General features: G+C 31.8%; 1 protein-coding gene across 1 annotated transcript; it reads right to left on the reverse strand.

Annotated features, from left to right (window-relative positions):
• Positions 1–5501: 5501 nt before the first annotated feature.
• LOC112721806 (uncharacterized) lies at positions 5502–6223 on the reverse strand. The gene has a single exon (XM_029290023.2). It carries the CDS (start codon positions 6147–6149, stop codon positions 5688–5690), a length of 462 nt encoding a protein of 153 aa, XP_029145856.1. The 5' UTR covers positions 6150–6223; the 3' UTR covers positions 5502–5687.
• Between the last annotated feature and the right edge of the window lie 19648 nt (positions 6224–25871).

The raw sequence follows: 25871 nt of genomic DNA on the forward strand, positions 1-25871 counted from the left end.
CAACCATAGCAGAAAGTTTAACCTTTTTGTTTGATGATATGAAGCTCAAGTTGCAGTAATTGCCAGTTATTGGCATGACAAAAAATTCTCAAGGGACCAATCACGAACATGAACAATATCATTAACTATGAAATATTAATGTTGAAGTTTAACTAGAACTCTGGCAAGTAGTAACTATTCCTCTATCCACCCCTTTTACTTCACTAAACCTGACAGCATTGTAATAACTAACAAAAACAAAACATGGATAAGTTTCTAACTACTTATGGTGGCTGCATTTACAAAAGTACGAAGATATCAATAAGGCAAACAAAAATTTTCTATCATAATATATATGGTTAGAAACATCTTAGTCACATCTATCATCATCTTCATCATCCTCATCATCATCATTAGGAGGGTTCAGGAAACTGTCAGTGTGGTCTAAGAATTCTATATCTTTAAGTGATTACTGATCACTCTATTGTGACTGATTTGTAAAAATTTCATAGAATTTTGATTAATAACTTTAGGATAAATAATTACAATAACATAATAAGAATAGGAACTCTATAGCACAAATTCAATCGTACACAATAGAAGAACAAAAAAACTTTGCCCTCAATGCAATACTAAAACCAGAGAGAATACAGAGCAAAATCCATTCAATTCACCAAACTATGAAGTTAGAATTCATATTCTCTGAAAAACTCATCTTCAATGAAAAGAGAATCGTAAAGAAGACCAAACTAACTAAGAATGATCAATATAAACCGAGCTAAATTACTTAAGACCTTAGTCTAGAGGACTATTATGAGATCTTTACACTTGACAAAGTCTTGAAGGAGCAACATGTAATGAATAAATAATAAGGATCCGAGTTAAGTGCTTGTGGTGTTTATGTATCAAGCAAAAGTTTGAAAACAAAGTATTTAGAGTCACGACTAGACTCAAGGTGCAAAACACCCCCTCCAAAAGAAGAGGAAGCCAAAGGCTCTGAGCACTAATAATAAGGAATGTTAAAACTTAAAAGGATAATGTAAGCTCAAAGGGTTCCCCAATCAAGTGCTTGTGGTGTTTCTGTGTTGAACAAAGCTTGAGACAAAACATTTAGAGTCACGACTAGATTCAAAGTGTAAGTACGCAATGAAAATAAAATGTGAAAAAAAAGTAAATAAGCTTGCTTCAAGGTGATGATTCAAGGAAGGGTTCTATAATCTAATCCGGACAGAGGCCTTGAAAGATTATAACTAATTATGTTGAATTGTACATAAGTGAAATGGCTAGCCAAATTTATTTGGATTGAAACCATTCACCCTTGTATTTTAAGGTTGAAAAGTTTGATGACTAAGCCATGATTCTTTGCTTGCTTGAGGACAAGTAAGAGCTTAAGTTTGGTGTTGTGATACATGAGCATTTTAAGCACTTTTCGTTGGCATTTCTTATAGAAAAGTTATAACTTTTCCTTGGTAATTATATGATTTTCAAGGTTATTTTATTAGTACTTTGATTTTCTTAGTTTTATTATTCATGTAGGAAAATGATAGGAAAAGAGAAGCAAAAGTACAAGAAGGAACCAAGAATTGAAGACAAGTGCAGAGATGATTCGTGGCTGCTGTCAACCCTGCCCTCCTCACATTCCAACGAGTATAACTTGAGCTACATAGGTCCAAATGATGCGGTTCTAGTGGCATTAGAAAGCCACCTTCCAGAAATTTCCAACGATATATAATAGTTCTTACTTGTTCTTGGGCATCACGTCGCTAAACGCCGCAATATTGGCATTCAGCGCCGAACCACGTCCAGCACCAGGAAGGAAGTCATGCGTACGCATCCCATGTGCGTACACACAACCAGCGCCAAAAGAAAACTTGTGTGTATGCATCTGGTATGCATACGCACAACACCCAGTCCACGTTTGACATGATGAAGCAGCGTGAAATGCCTGGGACGCGATTCACTTCTGGAGGCTTGCCGTTAAACGCTACCTTTCCGACGTTTAGCATCAGTTACGCTGCAACGCAATCCAAGATTGCAATTAAGGCAGAGGATTTGATTTTAATTTTGGATTCTTTTTGAACAATTAGGTTTTACTATAAAAAGGGATGAGATTAGCTCTTCCTCTCTCTTCTTCTTCTTCTTCTTCTTCTCTTCTTCTCAATTTCTTCTGCACTTGAGAGTTTACACACTTTTACACTTTAAGATTTTTTCTGCACCATGAGTAACTAAATCTCCATTGTAAAAGTTAAGAACTCTGTTTATTTTGATGGGTTAATACTATTGGTTCTTCTACTCTTTGATTAATGCATTGATTTATGTTCAAGAATTGGTTTCGGTCTTTATTCTACAGATTATGGTATATTAGAAAATAATCTTAATCTAAATTGAATCCCGTTGAATCTTGAAAAAGTTACATAATTGGAATTAAAGCTTGAAACCTTTTTCTCATAATTCTTCAATTATTTGGTTTTAATATGATACGTGACATATAATCGGATTATTTTTGGGTTTTTAAGAATTGTGTGGCTTATAAATACGAATTTGGACTTAACCTTTTGACATAATTAATTGATTAAGGAATTGACAGTTGATTAGGTTAGAAGAAATTGAATTGTCAAGGAATTAAAATTCAATCACCTAGGGTTTGCTATGAATTAAATCTTTGCATGATCAAGATAGATGACAATAATTGTTAATCCAAAAATCTAAACATCTCCAAAATCTTGACTCTCTTCTCGTATTATTTTTTCACACATTTACTGTTTGCATTCTTCAATTCTCTGTCTTCTATGTTATTTGATATTCAAAACTCTCAATTTCACTTATCTAAATAGAATATTCAGTCAACCATTACTTGTTTAATCCGTTAATTTTCGTGTGATCGATACTCAATCACGGTAAATTTATTACTTTGTACGACTTGATACACTTGCCAGTAATTTGTGATTTGTAAAAATTCGCATCAAATGCTCTGCAGTTATTGGCTTCAAATGGCTGCTTAATCGGGTAGTTACCATGTCATTTACTGCTGAACACACTCCTTTGTTTTTAAAATTTTTTGAACATGTAAAAATTTTAAATTTGCTTATTCTTTGGGATCTTGACAGTGAGAGAGAAGAGAACAAGAGTAACTTTGTGTTGATGGAGATGAGTGTAGAGATAAAATTGTTTTTAATGTTATTAGAAAAAGTTAGAGTTTGAATAAGTTAAAAATAATGATAAAAAAATAACTTTAAAATTTAACGGGTTTTTTTATGAAGCCAATAAAAATTTAACGAATAGTTTTTGTTCAACAGAATTTATCGTTAATAAATATAAAATTAGTTTAAATGTTTCATAATTAATTTTATCATCTTCCAAATCTTTGATGGTCAGAAACAAGAATTTACTCTTAATTATTTATTGGCTCTGTTTTTTTCACTTGTAGGCGAGTTTGTTTGTTGCTGGCCTTTGATAGAGTGGAACAGCATTACAAAGATATTCATACAATAATACTATGTCAAAAATAGTTGAGTGTTTTAAATTTAAGTAGTTGAGCTCAAGGAACAAGGATGGCCAAACTTTGGCGGGGTTCCAATTTTGATTGTTTAGCTTTTTCTTATAATTTAATTTGTTTATATTTTTATCCCGTTGTACCAAAAAATTAAATAAAAAACTGCAGCTTATATTTAATTAAAAAAAAAAGTAAAAATACACACAAAAACATGGTTGTTCCTGGATTGTAGGTTGCACATGGAAAGTGACTTAGCTTGGGGCTAGATGTAGTAGTTGGAAGCATGTATTGTTGAGGGTATGTCCATTGATGAGAGTTGAGAGTTAATTGATATTAAATGGTTGAAGCTATAGCAGCAGTTAGGTAGAAGTTCATGCACATACATGTGATGATGAATCAATGTCCTTCATAATTTTATTTTATTTGTTCATTTATAACACAACATATCATACCACCATAGATCTTTTCAAATAGCATACTATTATTATTATTATTATTATTATTTCTTCAACTCCTGTACCACCATTGTAGTACTCTTCATAGCTTAAATCTTTAATATATACATTTTACTACAAGCATATGTATATATATTTTAAAAAGGACACCATGTGTGTGCCCTTTGGAGAGACACATGAAACATTTTGACTCTGCACTCATTTTATTTTTCCATTAATTATTTTGTAATTTCATTATTTATACTTAATTAACTTCACTGCTGTCTTGCATTGGCTTACTAGATAGAGTAAAGAAAATGCTTGAATCAAATTTGTTAGCTTCTCTAAACTGAACACACCTATTTATACATGAAATGAATTGTTTTTTTTTTTTTTAATTTCAATTCATGACTATTTAACATTTTAATAATACTATAACTAAAATTATATAGTAAAGAAAAAAGAGAAATAGTTTTGTTTAGAACTTTATTACAAAACTGAGATGTCAAGAGTTTTCATCTTTTACTTATAAAAAAAAGTTAGAATGGATTTTAATTATCCATTCAAATTAGAATTTATTATTACATTAATAAGTACTAATGTAATTAACCAAGACATATTAAGTGATTATATTAAAATCGTCATAGATTCAACTCTTAGAGTTAACCAAATGTTTATTTTATAAAGTATATATAATGAATGCATTTTAAGGGGAAAAAAATATATACTCAATTTTTTTCATATTGTTTTTATATAATCAATGGTTATTTTATTATTTTATATTTGTTTTCATAAATTGGCTAAACAAATTAACAAAATAAGTTTCCTGTAAACTTATCTAAATTTTCACATGTCTAATATCATATAAAGTGAGATATATACTCCATGGAGTGTGTGATGAGGTTTTATTACAAGTGCATATACAAGATTAAATAACTTAACAAAACTAATATAATATAACTAATTACACTAATAAAGATTTGATTGTCCACCAATATATAATATCTAATTAGAAAAATCATCTTCAGTTGTTGGCTTTACATATAGTAGGTAGCAAAGTTCAAAATTCTCCAAATTGAAGAAAAAGATATCTCAACGAGCCAAACTAGTTTGTATATTGTGAATATTGAGGTTCCTTAATTAATTACTGCAGATTATTGTTCATAAATCTGTGGAAGACGAATAGATGCATTTTTGTCCCTTTCACTCACTACTATTTATTGGTACTATTCCATGCAATTGAAAACTGATTTTTTTTTTCTCTTACTTTTTTTTAAATAAATATTCGAAAAGTTTAAACCATTTACAAACAAGTAAGTCAAAGAAAAGGAAAATTATGACCTACACTCATGCAGTGCAGCACAACCTTATTAGAAAAAAAAATTAAGAGAGGAGTGGAATAATATAATAAAACCCTATAAGAAAGATCTAACAAATGCTTAAGATGAGATAAATGTGAATGATTCAGAGTTTTTAGAATTTTACATTAAAATGTTTTTTGATATAACATTTCTAAAAATAGAAAAACATCCCATAAATAATGATTCTTGCATGGTGTGTGCTAATTATTAATTTTAATATATGGTGATGAAAGTATTTTGTTGTTATGAAATTTGAGCATTGCAAAACAAGTACTCTATCTGGAAAACATACACAAGTCATGATCAGTACACAGTACTTGAAACTATTATAATTAGTAGAATTGAAAGAAAAAGAAACCTAATAATAAGCTACAAACATAATAAGCAACTAGCTAGCTAGATAGATAGATATGTCTTCATCTATTTCCCTTTTCCCATCCACAAACTTTTTCTCATCTTATTATTATTATTACCTTTGCTATTATTATCCTTCATTACCATCTCTTTCTTCTTCTTCTTCTTCTTCTCTTCTTTTTTCTTTCTAGCATTATTATTATTCTTCTCTAAGAAACACTGCTTGTTGATACCACCACCATCATCATATTCTTCTTCATCTTCTTGATGCTGGAAATCTTTGCCATTATTATTACTATCAACCCCATGAAGGTGGCTTGGCCCAGAAGAAGCATCAGAAGCCATAGAATCATCATCATCACTTTCATTATCTTGTTGATGATGATAACCTTCATTGTTATTACTGTACCTGCTAATATAACTGTTGTCTCCATCACCATGATCATCATCATCATCATCATGTATGGGGGACCCAATATACATAGTCCATCCTGATTCACTGCTGTGACATTCTTCTGATGGATCCATTATTTTTCTGTGAGGAAGAAAAAAGAACAAGAGAATGAAGAAGCTAAGAAGGAGAAGAAGAAGAAGAAGGGTGAAAGAAAGAAGGTAAAAAGGAAGAAAGGAACTTATGTATGTATGTATCTCTTAAAACAGGAAAATACCACTTTATCCCTCAATTATAATAACATTCTTAAGTGACAAATAAATGAAGAATGCAGAACAAAATTTGAATAATAATAATAATTAAAAGAGAAGGATAAGTGTCAAGACACCACACCACCTGAAAATGTAAATACACATTAATTATTCCCTCTGACTTACCTCTCAAAGGAGCAGAAGACAGCTATAGAAGCTGTCAATGAAAGTGAAATTAAGCTTTCAAAAAAGAGCATATTATTAAGATGATGAGATGAGTTTCATCGGCTAAAATTTTTATATATGGATAATTTTAATGTGAAATGCAAAAATATTTGATGATTTTGGTGTTCTACAGGGTTGTGGTAGTAGTACAAAACGTCACTGACGTTTTGCAATAAAATTTTTTTTTTAATCATCAAAGAACAAAACGTCACTAACGTTTTGTAATAAAAAATATTATTTTAATTATTAAAACACAAAACATTACTGACGTTTTGTTAGAAAAATATTATTTTAATTGAAGAAACACAAAACGTCATTGACGTTTTGTAAATGGCCATAGTTGTGTTCAACACACAGTTTAATTCATGATGAAGGATTTCACCTCTAATAATACAATATTAAAAAGAAAAAGTTCGAGTTTCATCACATCAAATAATTATTATTATTATTAATTTCTCCTCTGCATGTGTCATTTAATAAGAAAGACAGATGCAGATAGATGGTTAAATATGAATGGCAGATGAGATCAGATGAGAGTAGTGTGGCACAGGCTACAAAATTAGAGAGAATATAAGACCCATAGTTTAAATAGTAATCAATAGCACCTCTTCATTACCTCATTTAGCTTTCACAAATACCCTTTTAATTATTTCTTTTATTTTGTCCTACTCTCTCTCATAACTTGCTTCCTTTTTCTCTTCATTCATAATTTCTTGCTTTTTTCACTGCCAATCAAATCCAACACACACCACATCACTAGCTCTCTATATATATATATATATCTTGCTATCACAATTCAAGTCTCTCTGAGAATTCCTTTGGTTCTTAGATATGCCCTTCTTCTACCTTTTGGGGGTTGTTGAGTGAAGTAATAACTTGAGTTATTATATATCATCTCCTTTACCTTAATGAGGATCCAAATTTTGAAAACCGACAATCTATTATTTTTCAAATTTATTTATTTTAAAATTTTAAGTTATTATATAAATTTATATTATGGTGGTTGTTATTATTATATAATAGTTGCCGTGGTTATATAATTTTGATAATATTTAAAAAAATTACTAACATTAAAATAATATTTTTAATAAATTACTTTTAAATTTAAAAATAAAAAATATTATTTTTTAAAAAAATAACTTTAATTTTAACCGTACTTTTTAAATGTTGACATACCAAAATTATATATATAGCTATTGCAACCACTATTACAAATATATAAGAGTCTTTTAGAGTTTGAAACATAAGATTTTTATTTGCTTTATGTATTTTTTTGAGATAATACCATAAAATAATTATTTATTTTGAAAGTTTAAACTATTAAATAAAAAATATAAATAATTATTTAAGAAAATTACTAACATTAAAATAATATTTTTAATAAATTACTTTAAATTTAAAAACATTTTTTTAATAACTTTAATTTTAACCTTACTTTTTAAATGTTGACATACCAAAATTATATATATAGCTATTGCAACCACTGTACTGTTACAAGATATATATAAGAGTTTTTTAGAGTTTGAAACATAAAATTTTATTTCTCTATGCATTTTTTTGAGATAATAACAAAATTCTTACAAAATTTTTAATGTTGTACCATAAAATAATTATTTATTTTAGAAATTTAAACTATTAAATAAAAATATAAATAATTATATATCTAGCTAATAAAGTTGATTTATATGGAAGTTGATTTAAATTGGATTTATTTATAGGGATGTGCATGGATGTGCAAAAATATAAAATCTTAGCTCTTATTATTTGTGAGAGTAACACATGCATGCCCCCTTTTGATGTTGGACTATTTTTTGCTTCTTGCAAAAAAAAAATTTGGCTTATATACACATGATATTCGTACAATTATTTTGATTGTTTGCTTGAGGACAATAAATAGTAACTCGCATAATGATTGGTAACTTTGGTGTAAAAGAAATGAAAAAACGTGGAAAAGATTGTGTTTGTAATGAAAAGATAAAATGACGAGGAAAATCCACAATAATCTTATAATAAATAACGTGAAAAAAATAATCTTCATAGAAACTCACGGTTGTATTGTTGTACCCTAAAAAATATCAGAGAAGCAAATAACAATGACTAATTCTTATATTCACAGTTGGAAAAGAGTGATTCTTTTCATATCGATTTTTAACATAAATATTTAAGAGAAAAGAGAAAATATAATAACAAATGATAAAAGAAATAAAAGTTTTGATATGAAAACAAAATGTATGGTTTTTTAAAATATTGTCATTTTTATAATGTTTTTAAAATATGGGGATCGTTTTTTTTTTTAAAAAAAAAAGAATAAACGTTTTATTATTTTACAGAAATCACAGGGATACGGTTTTAATTATTTTCTTTTAATTCTTTATTTTGAAACCAGAAATTACAAAATGGGATTTTATTACTTCTTTAGATTTTTCATTTTGCAAAATATTACAGAATCCGTTTTGACTAAGTCAACAATCACTTTACCATTTCTATTTTTTTTCTCCAACTATTCATATAAGTGTATTATTATTACCCTTACCTGGATACGTGCATTTCACTCATGCTTTGTTAGTATAAAAATTACTTCTATAAGCGATGTAAAATGAAGATTTTTTATTCTATACATAGAATGTCTCAATAATAACAAAGTCGCGTGACAATAATTACATTATTATTATTATTATTATTATTATTATTATTATTATTATTATTATTATTATTATTATTATTATTATTATTATTGGTCTTGACATTATTATTGTTTGAACAGGAAAATTCTAGTAGTTCCTTTTATGAGAAACACATATACCCAACTCTTTTGTCCTCCTCCGACAAGACCATATAATAATAATAATAAAATAAGTGATTGTTTATGACCTGTGTGTACGTGGAAAAGGAAAAAAAAAAAGATAAGAAACATATGCATGATAGCTGGTGGTGAAGTAAATAGTGATTAAGATGAGTTTTAATACTGTCTTAACTTATGATGAAATGACATTTTTGACATATGAAACGACTTCTTTTGCATTATGCAATGTACCTGTTTCACAATTGCTTTAGTACGTTTACCCTAGTGTAATATATACAATATATAATTAGGTAAAATATTATTTTTGTCTTTTTAACATTTGAATCAAATATCAAAGTTGTTTCTAATATTTTAAATATTTTATTTAAGTTTTTAGTGTTCTAAAATTATTATAATAATATTATTCTACTATGAATATTCTGTAATGAAAATATATACGTATGTAGTAGACATTACAAGTCATGTAACAAACTAATCACGTATTATCGTTAGTAAAAAAATTAAACAAATAAAAAAAATAACACAAGTAATATAAAATTCTAATTACATTTCGTTCCTTCACATAACACATATAGAACTGATTATTATGAAAGCCTACAACCCTTTCGCTTGAAATCCGAAGCTTTGCATGAGTTGGATCAGGTTCAATAATTGGAAAGCTGTATACACAGAAATTGAAACCAAATATTAACATGGTATTTCATAACAAGCTGATCTTAGTCATTCAACAACACTTAACAAAACCAGGTGACTCAAACTATACCTAAGGAATTACAACAGATTTAGTCCAAAAATGGAAATGGACCTCTATTATAAAAGAAAAAAATTTCACATGCTTTGTTATATGCAAAACTTTCACCATTGATCTTAGTACTGGTTGCTGGGTCAGACTTTGATGTAGTTTCTCATAATTTGTTGTTATTATTTGAATTCTCTTGATTTCTCTCTTCATTCGTCATTATCACTTTACTGGTAGGATTTATGTTCCTACTTAACCGTCTAAATTAATATGGCACTAACAAAAATTTGAAATAGAAACAAGCGAAAATTTATGAAAGTAAATTTTAAGAATTTATTTGGGCAGTTATAAAAGTAAAGAATTATTTTAATTTGCAATAATATTAAAGAAATAACAATTAATAAGTACTAAATAAGATAAATTTTAGCTGTTTTTAGTTAATTTTTTTTGTTATTAAATATTTTCATTTAATTTGTGTTGTAGACACTACCTCAATATTAATTTGTTGAGGGAAGGTGACGCCAGTAGAAAAATTTTTCGAAAAAGAATTTAAAAAACTTTTAGCAAAAAAAAAGAAAGAATTAAAAAGTGTTATAGAAAAAAAATAGACAAAAAAAAGGTTCATTAAGATCATTGTAAGAGTTCGTTTGGGAAGTTTTAACAATTATTTTTTTTATTTATAAAACATCACATTAATATTGTTTAGTAGAATTTTTTAAATATATTTTTAATTTTTTTAAAAATTGTTTAAAAATTTTTGAAAAAATAAAAAAATTAATTTTTCTTATTTTTAAAAATTATTTTATTATTTTTATTTATTAAAATAATTTTAAATCAAATATTTTTATGATAGAAATTTAAACACAAAAGTTATTTTTAATATAAATTTTTATGTCTTAATTTTTTTTCAAAAAAATTTAATTAAGTTATTAAGTTATTTAATTTGTTCAAACTGATCCTAAATTTAGAAAGGGAACAGGTCGTTCAAGGCCTAGGCAAACTGCTTGTAAGTTCAAACAAAAAAAAATTAAAAAAATAAAATTATTTATTTTTTTTAAGAAAATAATTTTTATTTTTGAAAAAAAAATTTCTGCCGCCAGGCCGTGAATGCTTTAGATAAATTCTGAATGTACGCGTGGCAGTTGTATGCAACCCCATGCATTGAGATGAAAAAAGAAAAAGCATAACACGGTTTGAAATAGTACACTTAAATTAAAGAGACGGATCCCTTCCTTATGAATTATTTGTCTTGATTCTTTTATACAACTATATGAAAATGAAACAAGAAGAATTAAATTCTCAAAGTCAACACACATTATTATTATTTTGTATGGTTTCAATTTGGATAGAGTTATATCCTTAAGCTAACACAACACTTTTGATGAGTAACGTCCCCTACTTTATTAAATTCATGTATATATACAACGTGCATGTATCTAGTTAACAGCACAATTAGTTGTTTTATGAAATTTTCACGTGATAAACTATATAATATACTATTCAAGATTTCGTTCTTTTCAACGAATTAAAGTTTTCAAAGCAAATAAGATTTAGCTGCATAACTTTATATTCCTCAATTTCTTTTTCATAATTTAACATATAGTAGTACTTGTTCAGAGTTAGCTGTTTTCGACTCCCAATTGTATGTTATAAGACAAAAAACGTTACTCAGTCCAGCAGTGTACGTGTGTGTATATATAGAAGTGGGACAATTGTGTAATAGAAGATCTCAATGAATAATGGTAAGGACAAATAATCATGATCACTTCATCTCAATAATACATGTATATATAAATATTAAACTAAATTTCTCTAGCTAATCTCTTTATTGATTCAGTGTATCTTATCACTTAGGACAATGACATAGCATATGTATATATATATATATATATATATATTATTGTTTTTCATAATCAATTAGATAACTAAGAAATATAGAGCTATCTGTAAAACAAAAAGTGAATTATAAATAAATCAATAAACATAACAAAACAAAAAATATAACATCTAAAATTCTATACTATCAAGATACATTTTTACCTTTTTTACTCATTCAAACGTTAACATTATTCTCGCTTTTACTTCTACTAAAATTTTATTTTATGACTTTAATTTTTGATACTTTATTAGAATATTATATTGTGATAAGAATTTATTTTTTTTTGTGATAAATTTATATATATTAAATTGATTGATTTAAAATTATATACATAATTTTTTTGGTTATTGTTTGAATTATTTTTTTAAACCATGATTTAAAATTATATATAAATTTTACAAGGTTTTAATAGAAAGATTAATGAAAAAGAAGAACAATAGATTTTCTGAGCTAATTTATACCCATGTTTTTTTTAAGTATGGTCATATTGTATAGTAGTCATCGACAGCCATGTTCAATAAACGTGGCCATAATCAAATAATTGGCACGCTTCAAAAACGTAATCATATATTCAACTATTGACAAGCGGGACTGTATGTCCACTAGAGAGGAGATCAAAGAGCACACTTAGAAAATGTGGCTATGGTTATACATACAGCCACCTGCTTTTAAAGCACGTGGCTATAACTAACAGCATGTCAACAAAATAAGTGTAGCCATAGCTCAATAAAAGCGTGCCAATAGAGCAATTAACACGCTTACGGATGTGATCCCTGTAAAAGCGTGACTATAGCTAAAAAAGCGTGGCTAAAAAGCGTAACCACAAACTGTGGTTACGTTTTTTCTCTTTTTTGGCACGTTTTAAAAGCGTAACAAAAGCCTATTCTTCTTGTAGTGATAATATGACCCCAATCTAATTTATCATGTGTCAAATAATTTATTATTGTTATTATATGTATTATTCAACTAAAGGGTTAATATAATAAGGTTCTTGATTAAATTTAGTAATTTATCATTATGATAGTGATCATAATATTGAGAGATAATTTTTTCATAATTTAATCTAAACTATTTTTTAGCATAGGATTATTAAAAGATAGAGACATTTTATATAGGGTTAAGTACGATTTTGGTCTTTAAGGTATAGGTCGAAAATTTTTTTTGTCCCCAACCTTTTTTTGCATACAAAATCATCTCTAAGGTTCAACTAAGTTTTAAAATCGTCCTTCGGACCAAAATGCCATTCTCTCCTTCTTTTTCTTCTTCTTTATCACAACATTTCTTCTTCTTCATCTGAAATAAAAACAGAAGAAACAGACTGAGAAGGTTTCTTTCGTTTTCTCGCAAAAGAAAATAGCAGAGAGCAATGGGAGTTTTCACTTTCATGCTACACAAGTCTAGCGGAGAATGGACAACGAAGCAGCATAACAGCGACATCGAGGAGTCGTCTTCTGACACCTTCGAAATCCAATGGAAGCTTGTTAAGGCTGTCTGCGTAGTCGAATCATCCGACGCCGTTCAATCCTCTTTCTCCATAGTTACCCCTTCCTCCGCCATTTTTCAGATACTCTTTCTCGATCTCGTTTAGAATCTTTTCGAATGTTCTATTTGAATCAATCAACCTTTATTTTGTTACTTTCAGCTGGTTTTTATTCTTAGAAATTTTTTTCAGGAAAAAAAGATTTAATTAGGTTTTTATCATGTTGATTTTCGTTGATGATTTGATAGATTTTGTGAATCATAGATAAATTGTAATTTGATTGATTTTTTTTTATAAAGCATTGATGGATTTTGTTCCTTTGTCCTTTTTTCAATTCACCAATAACGCCGATTTTTCATACCACACGTACGCGTCACTGACGCTTACGCGTGGATTGACAAAAGTGCAGGTGATGCGTACGCGTGGGTCACTCGTACGCGTAGGGTGGCTTGTGCGCCAGGCACCCCTCCCGCACAGTTCCAGCGTAACTTTCTGTTTAATTTAATTAAGAGAAAAATTCTATTCGACGCGTGCGCGTCGGCCACGCGCACGTGTGAGCTTCCCCCTTTTTTTATTAAACATGAAATACCTCAAATTGTATTAAAAGGAAAATCAAATCTAACGTGAGAATTCATAAACTAAATTAATAATATAAAGAGAACAATAAGAGAGATAGATAAACTAAAGTACTAGAACAATTAAAAGTAAAAAAAAAAACTAAATTAAAGTATAATAGAAATCTGAAATTGAGAAGAACTAAAGCTAAAAACCCTAAAACCTAGAGAGGGAAGAGAGCCTCTCTTTCTAGAAAACTACATCTAAAACCTAACTAATGTGAATGAAAGTATGAATGAATGATTTCCCCACTCTGCAGCCTCTAATCTGTGTTTTCGGGTTTGGAACTGGGCCAAAAACAGCCCAGAAATCGCCCCCAGCGTTTTCTGCAATTGCAGCACGTGACGCTTATCATGCGTACGCGTTGTCTATGCGTACGCGTCACTGCTAGCTTCTCCAAACTCCAATTTCTTGTGTTCCTTCCACTTTTGCATGCTTCCTTTCCATCCTCTAAGCCATTCCTGCCCTGGAAAACCTGAAAACACTTAACACACATATCACGGCATCGAATGGTAGTAAGAGAAGATTTAAAAATTAGTAATTTAAGGCCAAAGAAGCATGTTTTCAATCAAAGCATAGAATTAGAAAGGAAAATGTAAAACATGCAATCTACATGCATAAGTGTGAAAATAGTGGATAAAATCCACTCAATTTAGCCTAAAATATACCACGAAATAGTGGTGCATCAATATACTTGATGAATAATGTTAGGATGTGAATTTTGCAGAAACAGTGACGACGAGCGTGAATTTGAAATTTGAAATATTAGATTGCAATGAATGATGTCGTTGTTTTTGAATTTGAATATTGTTGTTGTTGAATATTATGTATTGTTGTAGTTGGTGCTCCATTAATAGATTCTTTAGGTTCCTTTTTTCTCCATTAATGGCTTCTCTGTTGTTTTTATTTTATTTTATAGATTTTTTGTTTGGGTTAATTTAGTCCAAAATTTTAAGATTTAGATCAAAATTAAAGGACGATTTTAAAACTACGTTGAACCTTAGGGACGATGCTGTATGCAAAAAAAGGTTGGGGACGAAAAAAATTTTCGGCCTATACCTTAGGGATCAAAATTGTACTTAACCCTTTATATATATATGACCATTGAACTATCTCATTCTGAGAATTTCTAATAGTTACAATTAATGTATATTTGTCAATAGGATATTCTCAAGAAGAACATGATAATAGAGTTTTCTTTGACCTATGATTGTCGTAGTAATTAACAATGTATTTATTATACTTTGATTACGGACACCTAATTATGGTGCTAGTTGAATGAATATTAGGTATGATTTAAATACTTGTAGAATTAATAATTAGTCAATAAAAAATCCGTCAACTCTCGATAAAGAGTTCGTGTTTTATGATTATAATGACCGAGAAAAATAAAATTTTGGTCAAGTTAGAGTTTGATAATTATAAAAATAAAATCTATGAAGGAAGAAATAAATTTTTTTGGTCATTCATATAGTGAAGATAGGGAATGGTATATTCAGCAATTAATTTCTTTTTCTTTGTCTATTTATTCAGCAATTAGTATGATGATTATATATATTTTAGTATTTCAACTCAGTTTGTGATCTTACTATTTTGGTTTAGTTAATTTCTATTTACACTTTTTTTGTGCACCTTTAGAAGAATTTTTTTGTTTAAACTTTTTAGAAGTGCAAGTATTTTTGCAGTAGCCCCGTTGGGAATGAACAAGGGAATGAACACTGATACAATTGTTAAGGTCAAGAGTTTTCTTGATGATGATGAAGATCAGCATGAAAAAGATGTGTTTGAGAAGAATCTGAAGGCACTTCAGAATATTTTTTAGTTATTATGCCAAGATTAAAAGATTAATGATTTTCTGTTTGTTAAGCTCTTTTCGAATATAGAGTGCAAACTTTACATTTTAATTGATATGTGATACAAGTTTTATGTGACTTAAATTATTTTAAGTTATATTTTGATTGTTAATTGCTTCTTAAGATTATGTCTTTAAATTGTGTAAGGATAATTTTTATTATTTAAAAAAATTATTTAGTATAATTATGTGTTTAATTTTATTTTATAATATTTAATTCATTTAATTAAAAATATAGAATTATATATCTAATAATATTATTAAATATTATATTGTATAAAAAATTATTAGAATATTATATATATATAGAAAATTAAAAAAAATTAAAAAACCCAACGAGGGACCTAAGGCTACACTTATATAGAGTAACTGTGGTTATACAGAAAATAAAAAAAATAATAAGGGACCTAGGGCTACACTTATATAGAGTAACTATGGTATACAATGTGGCTACATTTTACAGGTGATGCAGTAGTGTTGAAAAGCGTAGCCTATTCTGGTAAAAATGGAAGCTGAAAAGCGTAGCCTTTGGTCTTAGACATCATCACTTGAAAAGCGCACCCTATTCCCAAATGTCAAAAGCGTAGCCTTTGGTGTAGAAAAGTGTAGCCTTTCAGAATAGGCAACGACCGAATAGGAATCACCCCAAAAAGCGTAGTCGTAGTCTAAGGCATTATTTTTTTCACTTTTAGCTACACTTGAATACCTGAATGAGTATTTTTCTTGTAGTGATAGTTTATTATAATAATAGTAACAAGTTAGAATTTGGCAATTAAACTATACTCTAAAGGTTTACCAAAAATTGGAAAGATGAAAAAAATTATATTTTGTTCTTTTCAAGTTCTTAGTAAAAATATATTATTTCATATATACTATTGAGTTATTAAACAGTGTTATTAGATACTAACTTTGATTAATAAATTTAGTATAATTAATTTACTACCTTAAGTATTAAACCTACAGGATGACAGATCCATTCAATATGGTGTGAGAGCAAGTGCCCCACTAGGATTGTATGTTAAAAGTATATATCTATGTATATATGCACCTCCATTATAAGATTATATTTAACCCCATGTTAAAATAAAAATTATGCTAAAGTTTTGTGTCAAAAAATTTATTTTATTAAATTTAAAATCTTGCACAATAAAAAAAATCTTTTTATTAAATTTTATCTGAATATATATATATATATATATATATATATATATATTAAATCAAGTTAACAAAAATAAAATATAATGATATTATTCAACTAAAAAATTTATATAGTTGAAGTTATATTCTTGAACTTTTCTACTCAATTTTAATATTTATAAGTAAATTAAAATTTTTTATACTACATCTATATTTTGATAATTAAAAATGTTATTTGTATATCAAAATTAGTTATTAAAATCAATCATCATGTATAAATACATATGCTGTTTAGCATTTGTAATGTATATTTTGTATTTTAATGTGTATTTTATACTAGTAACTAATTTTGATGGCTAATTTTATTATATATGTAGCATAGTTATTTGATAATTAATTCTCAAACATAAATTAAATTAAAAGTCATTTAAAAATTAGTTGAAAAAAACACATTTTTATAAAATATTTATTTTACATCAAACACAAAAATGAATATTTAATTTCAAAAAGAAAATTTTATTTTTTAACAATAAATAATTATAATTAGAAAGAATATCCAATTAAAACTTAAAAGTTTTAATTTAATATAGAGATTCAGTTACAAATTTTTAAACTATAAAGATCTAATTGAAAGTTTGGTAAAACTATAAAGACTTATAGAATAATTAAACCTAAACTATATAATTGGGATATGAAAGGTTTAGTGTATAATTTTTTCTTCTAAAGTACTTTTTATCATATATAATTCATAAAAAACTTGTTTTACTATTTCGAAATTTGAATAAAAAATCTCTTGGTTAAAAAATAATCTCTTTACTATCTTGATTGAATTCACATTTATTATTATTACATGTACTTAAGTTATAAAAAAATGAATTAATAATTGTAACACCCTAATATTCAAATCCTTATGCTCGAGTCATAAGTCAATGATATTACGGTGGTACGACTCTCAGGTGGATTTTTAATAAATAAATATAGGTAATTTCGAAAGGAGTATTAATCGAGAAGCCTGAAAAGAGTAGAAATAAAATCGCGAAGACGTATCTCTCACGTTTCGACAACAAAAGATAAACCGTGAAGCCGAAAACGATATACGGACAAGGCGTAGAGGAGATTAAGAGATAGATAACAGATAGATATATATAACATAAGTAAATAGCTACTAGTCGCGACCCGCGAAGTTTAGGTCGGCTAGAGTACATTATGAAATTAGTTGACAACAGTATATCCTAATCTTTCCCGAAGGAAACATGAGAGCCTCTATAGGCAAATTCAAAGAGTTCAATACATAATATAAACTTTCCAAAACAAAGGTGGAGAGATTCTAATCAAAACACAAAGTAGAGGAAATAAAGATCTTCGCCGTCTCTCAGACGACCCACAACTCACTTCTGAGCACCTAGACCTGTATCTGAAAAACAAGAGATATATACGGAATGAGAACCCCGGGCCCATGGGTTCCCAGTACGGTAAAAGTGCCAAATAAATTCAATGTACTGCAACAAAAACTCACTAAGCATCCTAAACTTCTTCACCAATTATTCATCCTAGGTTCTCGCTAATCCATGAATAGGCAACTGTCATAAGGGAGTGCTAAATTCAATTCATGTTTCACATGTTTCCCAACTCGCTGACTCTTCCACGAATCAGACTCAAAATCATAAGCAAAACCATCACCAGTTGTTCTGCCTCAGCAGTTCTATATCAATACATCATCATGCAATCGCATCATCAATTCATCCCATCAAGAACAGCCCTCACACCCACCGACACCAGCATGAGGGGCCTCTCAGTTGTACAAACACAAGCAATACAGGCAAGTAATACACAAACATGATACAAGTAGAACAAGTAGCATATAGTCAGGTAACATGGCATATATGATGTAGAAATCCAAGACAAATGGCAAACCCAAACAATTCAAACATATGCAAATGATGAATGCCTGCCCTATGGCTGATGATATCATCTGTCGGTTATATAGCCAACCCGACATGTCCTGGTAGCTAACCATTGGACAGAAACACCCCTTGCGGAGCAAGTAGGTTTGAGCTACAACCTCCTTGCTACTGCCCGCTCAACCCAGAGCCAGTGAAATAATCACTACTGCGGCTACTACCCAGGCGGGTGTCTAAAAGCTCAACCTGGAGCGAGTGGATTCACCACTACTGCCGCTACTACCCAGGCGTCGCAATCTCTGACCTGGAGCAAGTGGGATGAACCACAACCCTTGCTACTACCCAGGTATCTCAAGCATTGGCCCGGAGCAAGTGGGACGAACCACAACCCTTGCTACTGCCCAGGCATCTCAAACATATATTCATTCAATCTCAATTCATATTATCAACATTCATTGTTACCAAATATCAAACATTAACTTGGAGCAAGTGGGACGAACCACAACCCTTGCTACTACCCAAGTATCACAAATAAACATTTATTCATAATCACCCTTCATTATTATCAATCCTCAGACAATGACCCGGAGCAAGTGGGACGAACCACGACCCTTGCTACTACCCAGGTATCACAAATACACATTTATTCAAAACCCCACGATTAAACTCGTTTATCATAATCTTCCTTTCCCGTCTCATACCCGGAGCAAGTGGACAACGCCACTGCCTACTACCCGGGGTCGCACATCACATTTCAATATTTTTTTATTATTATCCATTTAACATATTCATTCATTAATCATATATGCATTTATACTCAGCCATAAACAATAATGGCTTTGCCGTAACCCGGCAATAACTCAGCCATCCGGCTCATGGTCCAATCAAGAACGGGCCATTTATCAATAAATATAGCCCTCCGGCTCATGGCATACACGGTACTTCCACCGTCATCCTCCATATCTCATATAATCATCTTTGATCATCATTGATCATAACTTTTCCCCTTGCTTCACTCGCAAGTTACCACATCCCCTAGCTCATTGCTAGGCATATCAGAACGATTTAATACATAAGAGGTGAGATCGGAGGCTTAGAAGTATGAGATTTGGCTTTTAAAACTCAAAAATCAACTTTGACATGAAAACAGGGCCACGCGTATGCGCACTCCACACGCACGCGTGGATGGCCACAAAACTCATCGACGCGCAAGCGTCATACGCGCGGACGCGCGGGTTGAAAAATAGCCAAACGACACGCAAATGTCAGCCACGCGTACGCGTGGGTGCTCTTGCGCCCCAGGCACAAAACTGGCACAACTCTCGGGAAAATAGCTGGGCATTTGGTGCAGCGCATCGACGCGCCCGCGCACACCACGCGCACGCGTGGATAGTGCCTTCTTGAAGAACGACGCGTACGCGCCAAGTGCGCCTACGCGTGGAGGGTCATTCTGCTAAAAATTTTCTAAGTTAAAAGCTGCAGAATTTACAGATTCAACCCCCAATCTTCCGACGGACATAACTTTCTCATTTTAAATCATTTTTCACCCGTTCTTCAAACGGCATGGACATCCCGGATCCAATTTCATTTCTAAACAGATTTGGCACAAAACAGAGATCCGTAGTCCAAGTTATGTCCCGTCAAAGTATGCCCAAAAACCATATTTTCATACAAAACCACTAGGTGCCATTTTCAAAACAAGCCATTTTCAACTCTTTTCAAAATCAACCAAAACATGCCAATTTCAACCCTTTTTGAAATCAATCAAAATGTACCAAAATCCACATCAAGCCATCCTCAACTCACACATTGACACTTTACCAAAAATTCCCAAAACCATATCTAACCATTTTAACACTTCTCAATCAAATGGCTAAAGGACAAACACAATGTCATGTCATACATCCTTCATCATCCCAATTTCCAATAATATCATTTCCAATCAACCATCATTATACGTAATCAATATCATACTCACTATCACGTGATTTCACCCACAAATCAACCTTAATCATTCCCCAAGCATATATCACAACATACATATCTCTAATGCATCATCATACCATCAAGGCATCAATAATCATAATCACATATATGATCACATAATATATCTCAACCGAACCAAACATACATCGTCTACATAATTTCACCCAAAATTACCAAATTCCACACTTCAACTTCTCAAACCTTATTATTCAATAACCAACCTAATCATTCATATATTCATTATCTGAAATTCATCCAATCACTTGTGCCATCATACAATGCACACATCGACTTACCTTTCTTACCTCTTTCCGGCCTCCGGCCCAAAATTCACGGCCTCCGGCCCAATTTTCACAATTTAAATGTATAAACCACAAATCAATACTCATTAACCAGTACATCAAATTCTCAATACACCAAGCATACAAGGTCACACAATTCTCAACCCAATCATTAATTCACATTACATATCAACTATGCATATTAGCACCAACCATTTACACAATCCAAACTTAATCCTAGGGGCATCTAGCCTAGGAATTCTCATCACAACACACGGTACTTAAATGAAACTTAAACCGTACCTCTTGTAGCCAAACCAATTGAGCCACTTCTTTGGAATTCTTCACCAACCTTAGCTCCAAGCCTTACCAAAGCTCCTCAAGCAATACCAATCTCCCAATTGTGCACCAACATCACCAAATACACTAACATAACCAATGTCACATACATACATCAACCTAGGGCTCATAAAAATAACAAATCACAAGGGTTTGAGCACTTCTTACCTCAGCCCATATGAAGTAGGGATAGAACCCACTTAGAATCCATGTTGGAGTATCCCTAAACACCCAAAATCACAAGATTTCAACACTAACTACCCAAAAACGTGTAACAGTGGAGAATTTCGAAAACTGGACAGAGATGAATGAAATACTCACCACCAAACTTAGATAGAATTGTAGAGAATGAGAAGAGCAACGCGTGGCCGCAAACGGCTCGTCAATCGGAGCTCCGTAGCTCAAGTTATGGTGGTTTGAAGATCAAAGAGAGTTAGGTTTTCTCTCTTCTCTTCTCTCTTCTCAAATCAGCGCCCTAACCCTTCTTTTTAGGGTAAAATGAGCTAAAATGCTCACAACTAATGTTTATATATGTTGGGTCTTGGGCCCACTTAGGCCCGGTTCACTTATTTTTGCCCATTGGCCCAATTTTGGGCTAAAACCTTTAAGATTAGCGCTCTAAATCGCACTTTAAATATTTCTACCTTCCCTAATTATAATTCCTCATGTCTTAATCTTATTTACCCATAATCAATTTCCTCAGTTGTAGTACCAGACAGATCTCAGCCGGTACTGCTGGTCAAAATTTCACTGCGCACTTTTACGCAGAAAACTATATTTTTCGACTCGGAAAAATTTACTGAATCCAAATATCATATTTAAATTATCAAATTCCAATTGCCAAATCTTCCAACCATATTCGCTCCTATTTAACTTATTATTTACTAAGTTTCGGTTAGACCGGGTATTACATTCTACCCCCCTAACAGAAATTTTCGCCCTCGAAAATTCCATCCATCACTATCCTCTCCCTCTGCCAAGCCAATTACCACTAATCACAGCTCAACTCCAAGCATAACCTCCAAACTTACTTTCTTATTCTCAAACCTTCGAATTTCTACATGACTTGCTGTTATAAAGTCTCTGACTCATCAATCAAAAACCCCTTTCATTTCTAGAAAGCAAATGAGTTTGAAATAACAATTTAACAAAAATCATGAGAATCCGCTTTCCTTTAATAATTTATAAAAGCATTCGAGACACATCTCTTTCGTTAAAGTTACTCATATAAAAAATTATCCTCAAAACCATAACCAGCACTCTTTCAATATTTTTGGAGAAAAATTTTCAACAGTACCTCCCCAAAAATTGGAGTTTACCACCCGTCACGGGCTCCCTCAAACCAATCTCAGTACTGCATCTGTATTTCAATTTAGTGGCTTTCACATTCGTCTTTCAAAACCAATCATTATAAATCTCAATCTAATTCAAAGTCACTATGACCAAACATCATGGTACTCATCTTTCAAACACGACAACTCGCACTCTCTCATCATCTAAATCCAATTATGCATCAATGATAATTTCCTCATCTGTTTCAGAACCATCAAGGCTCACAGCCGCAATTAATTCCAATTACCTAGGATCATTATCTGCATAAGCTCACTAAACTTTTAAGTACTCAAAGCATAAAGCATTTCCAATCATGCTCTACTTTTCCTTATTATTACCATACTATGCTAACGCTTTAGCAAGCTTCCGCTATGCCACCTTGATTTCTCGTCAAGTATTAGTTCCATCACTTATTTCCTCAAGTACTAAACCACCACTTAACTTGACCGACAATACGAATTAACGTTTTCAAATCCATCATTTAGGACCATCCCTTATCTATTTAAATCAAAGGAACTAAAAGTCACAAGTTCAATCCATTTCACCAAAAATCCAGAAATCAACAAACTACATAACAAACACAACACATCATTCTCAACAGAAAGTCATTTACATCACAGGCATTTATCCATTTGTATTAAGGCAATTACCTCAATCTTACTGTCGCAATCGGCCCGCATCCTGACTCTCTCCTTGTTGGCAATTTCTTGATACATGCCCTAGTAACCCGCACTTGTAACATACACCTAACCCCAATCGGCACGGCCTATTTGGGTGATGACTTCCACATCTCTGACAGCTTGAAACATCAGAAGCAGCCACTGCCCGTTTTCCCTTACCATTCCTTTGGGACTCCTTACTCGTCGCAAAGTTATTCTGTCCTTGGGAAAAGTGTTGTACGTATCCTCTCTCCTTAAACTCTCGACCCCTTGGTGCGAATCCTTGGTTGTGCTCTCTATGACTTCCCTTCTCTGCAACCCTCCTTTTCACACACTCTTCAGCAATTCTACTCTTATTCACTAACTCTGAAAAAGTTCGGATCTCCATTGGTCCCACTGAACTTAAGATGTCGCTCCGGAGCCCTCCTTCATACTTAATGCATTTCCATTCCTCGAAGTCTCCCGGAGCTCCTTGACACATGCGGGAAAACCTGAATAGCTCCTCAAATTTGTCTGTATACTCAGATATGGACATAGCACCTTGCTTTAGCTGCAGTAACTCCAATTCCTTGGCTGTCCTGGCGGAATTCGGAAAGTACTTCTTATAGAATTCCACCTGGAAGGCATCCCAAGTGATATGATCATTCCGCTTTTGCAGGAGACGTCGAGCCCCTTGCCACCAATGCGATGCTTCCCCATGAGTAGATAGGTAGCGAATTCAACGCGCTGCTCTTCAGGCACCAACTGCGCTTGCAGTGCTCGCTCCATGGCCTGAAACTAAGTATCAGCTTCAGTCGGATTGGTGGTTCCCTTGAACTTAGGTGGATTAACCTTTAAGAAGGTTGCCAGTGTCATCGGGCCCTGAGCTTTCCTTCCGCCATTGCCATTATTGTTTATCTGTTGCCCAAGAGCCTCCGTAGTGGCCTGCATAGCAGCAGCCATATTCTCCAACGCCGCCATAAGGTTTACCGGGTTATTCGGGTTGATTTCCGGTTCCTGCGTATTAGTACGATCTCTTTCACGTCCCCGACCGGGTCCACGAGGTGCCATCTGGTTCCTATACACACCAAACAATCGATATCAAGTTGATCAGTCTCAATATCGGAAGTATAGTGCTTCAAAGTACCAAAGGTACACTCATGGATTTCATGCTAGATGTATCGATTAGATACCCTAACTAGCACAGGCACAGACTCAGAGTATGCATTGAAGCATAAGCAGTTCCATCCCTTAGGCCCACGAGGACGAACTGCTCTGATACCATAATGTAACATCCTAATATTCAAATCCTTATGCTCGAGTCATAAGTCAATGATATTACGGTGGTACAACTCTCAGGTGGATTTTTAATAAATAATATAGGTAATTTTGAAAGGAGTATTAATCGAGAAGCCTGAAAAGAGTAGAAATAAAATCACGAAGACGTATCTCTCACGTTTCGACAACAAAAGATAAACCGTGAAGCCGAAAACGATATACGGACAAGGCGTAGAGGAGATTAAGAGATAGATAACAGATAGATATATATAACATAAGTAAATAGCTACTAGTCGCGACCCGCGAAGTTTAGGTCGGCTAGAGTACATTATGAAATTAGTTGACAACAGTATATCCTAATCTCTCCCGAAGGAAACATGAGAGCCTCTATAGGCAAATTCAAAGAGTTCAATACATAATATAAACTTCCAAAACAAAGTGGAGAGATTCTAATCAAAACAAAGTAGAGGAAATAAAGATCTTCGCCGTCTCTCAGACGACCACAACTCACTTCTGAGCACCTAGACCTGTATCTGAAAAACAAGAGATATATACGGAATGAGAACCCGGGCCATGGGTTCCCAGTACGGTAAAAGTGCCAAATAAATTCAATGTACTGCAACAAAAACTCACTAAGCATCCTAAACTTCTTCACCAATTATTCATCCTAGGTTCTCGCTAATCCATGAATAGGCAACTGTCATAAGGGAGTGCTAAATTCAATTCATGTTTCACATGTTTCCCAACTCGCTGACTCTTCCACGAATCAGACTCAAAATCATAAGCAAAACCATCACCAGTTGTTCTGCCTCAGCAGTTCTATATCATACATCATCATGCAATCGCATCATCAATTCATCCCATCAAGAACAGCCCTCACACCCACCGACACCAGCATGAGGGGCCTCTCAGTTGTACAAACACAAGCAATACAGGCAAGTAATACACAAACATGATACAAGTAGAACAAGTAGCATATAGTCAGGTAACATGGCATATATGATGTAGAAATCCAAGACAAATGGCAAACCCAAACAATTCAAACATATGCAAATGATGAATGCCTGCCCTATGGCTGATGATATCATCTGTCGGTTATATAGCCACCGACATGTCCTGGTAC

The sequence above is a fragment of the Arachis hypogaea genome, chromosome 11 (assembly GCF_003086295.3).
Source record: "Arachis hypogaea cultivar Tifrunner chromosome 11, arahy.Tifrunner.gnm2.J5K5, whole genome shotgun sequence".
Taxonomy (NCBI): Eukaryota; Viridiplantae; Streptophyta; class Magnoliopsida; order Fabales; family Fabaceae; genus Arachis; species Arachis hypogaea.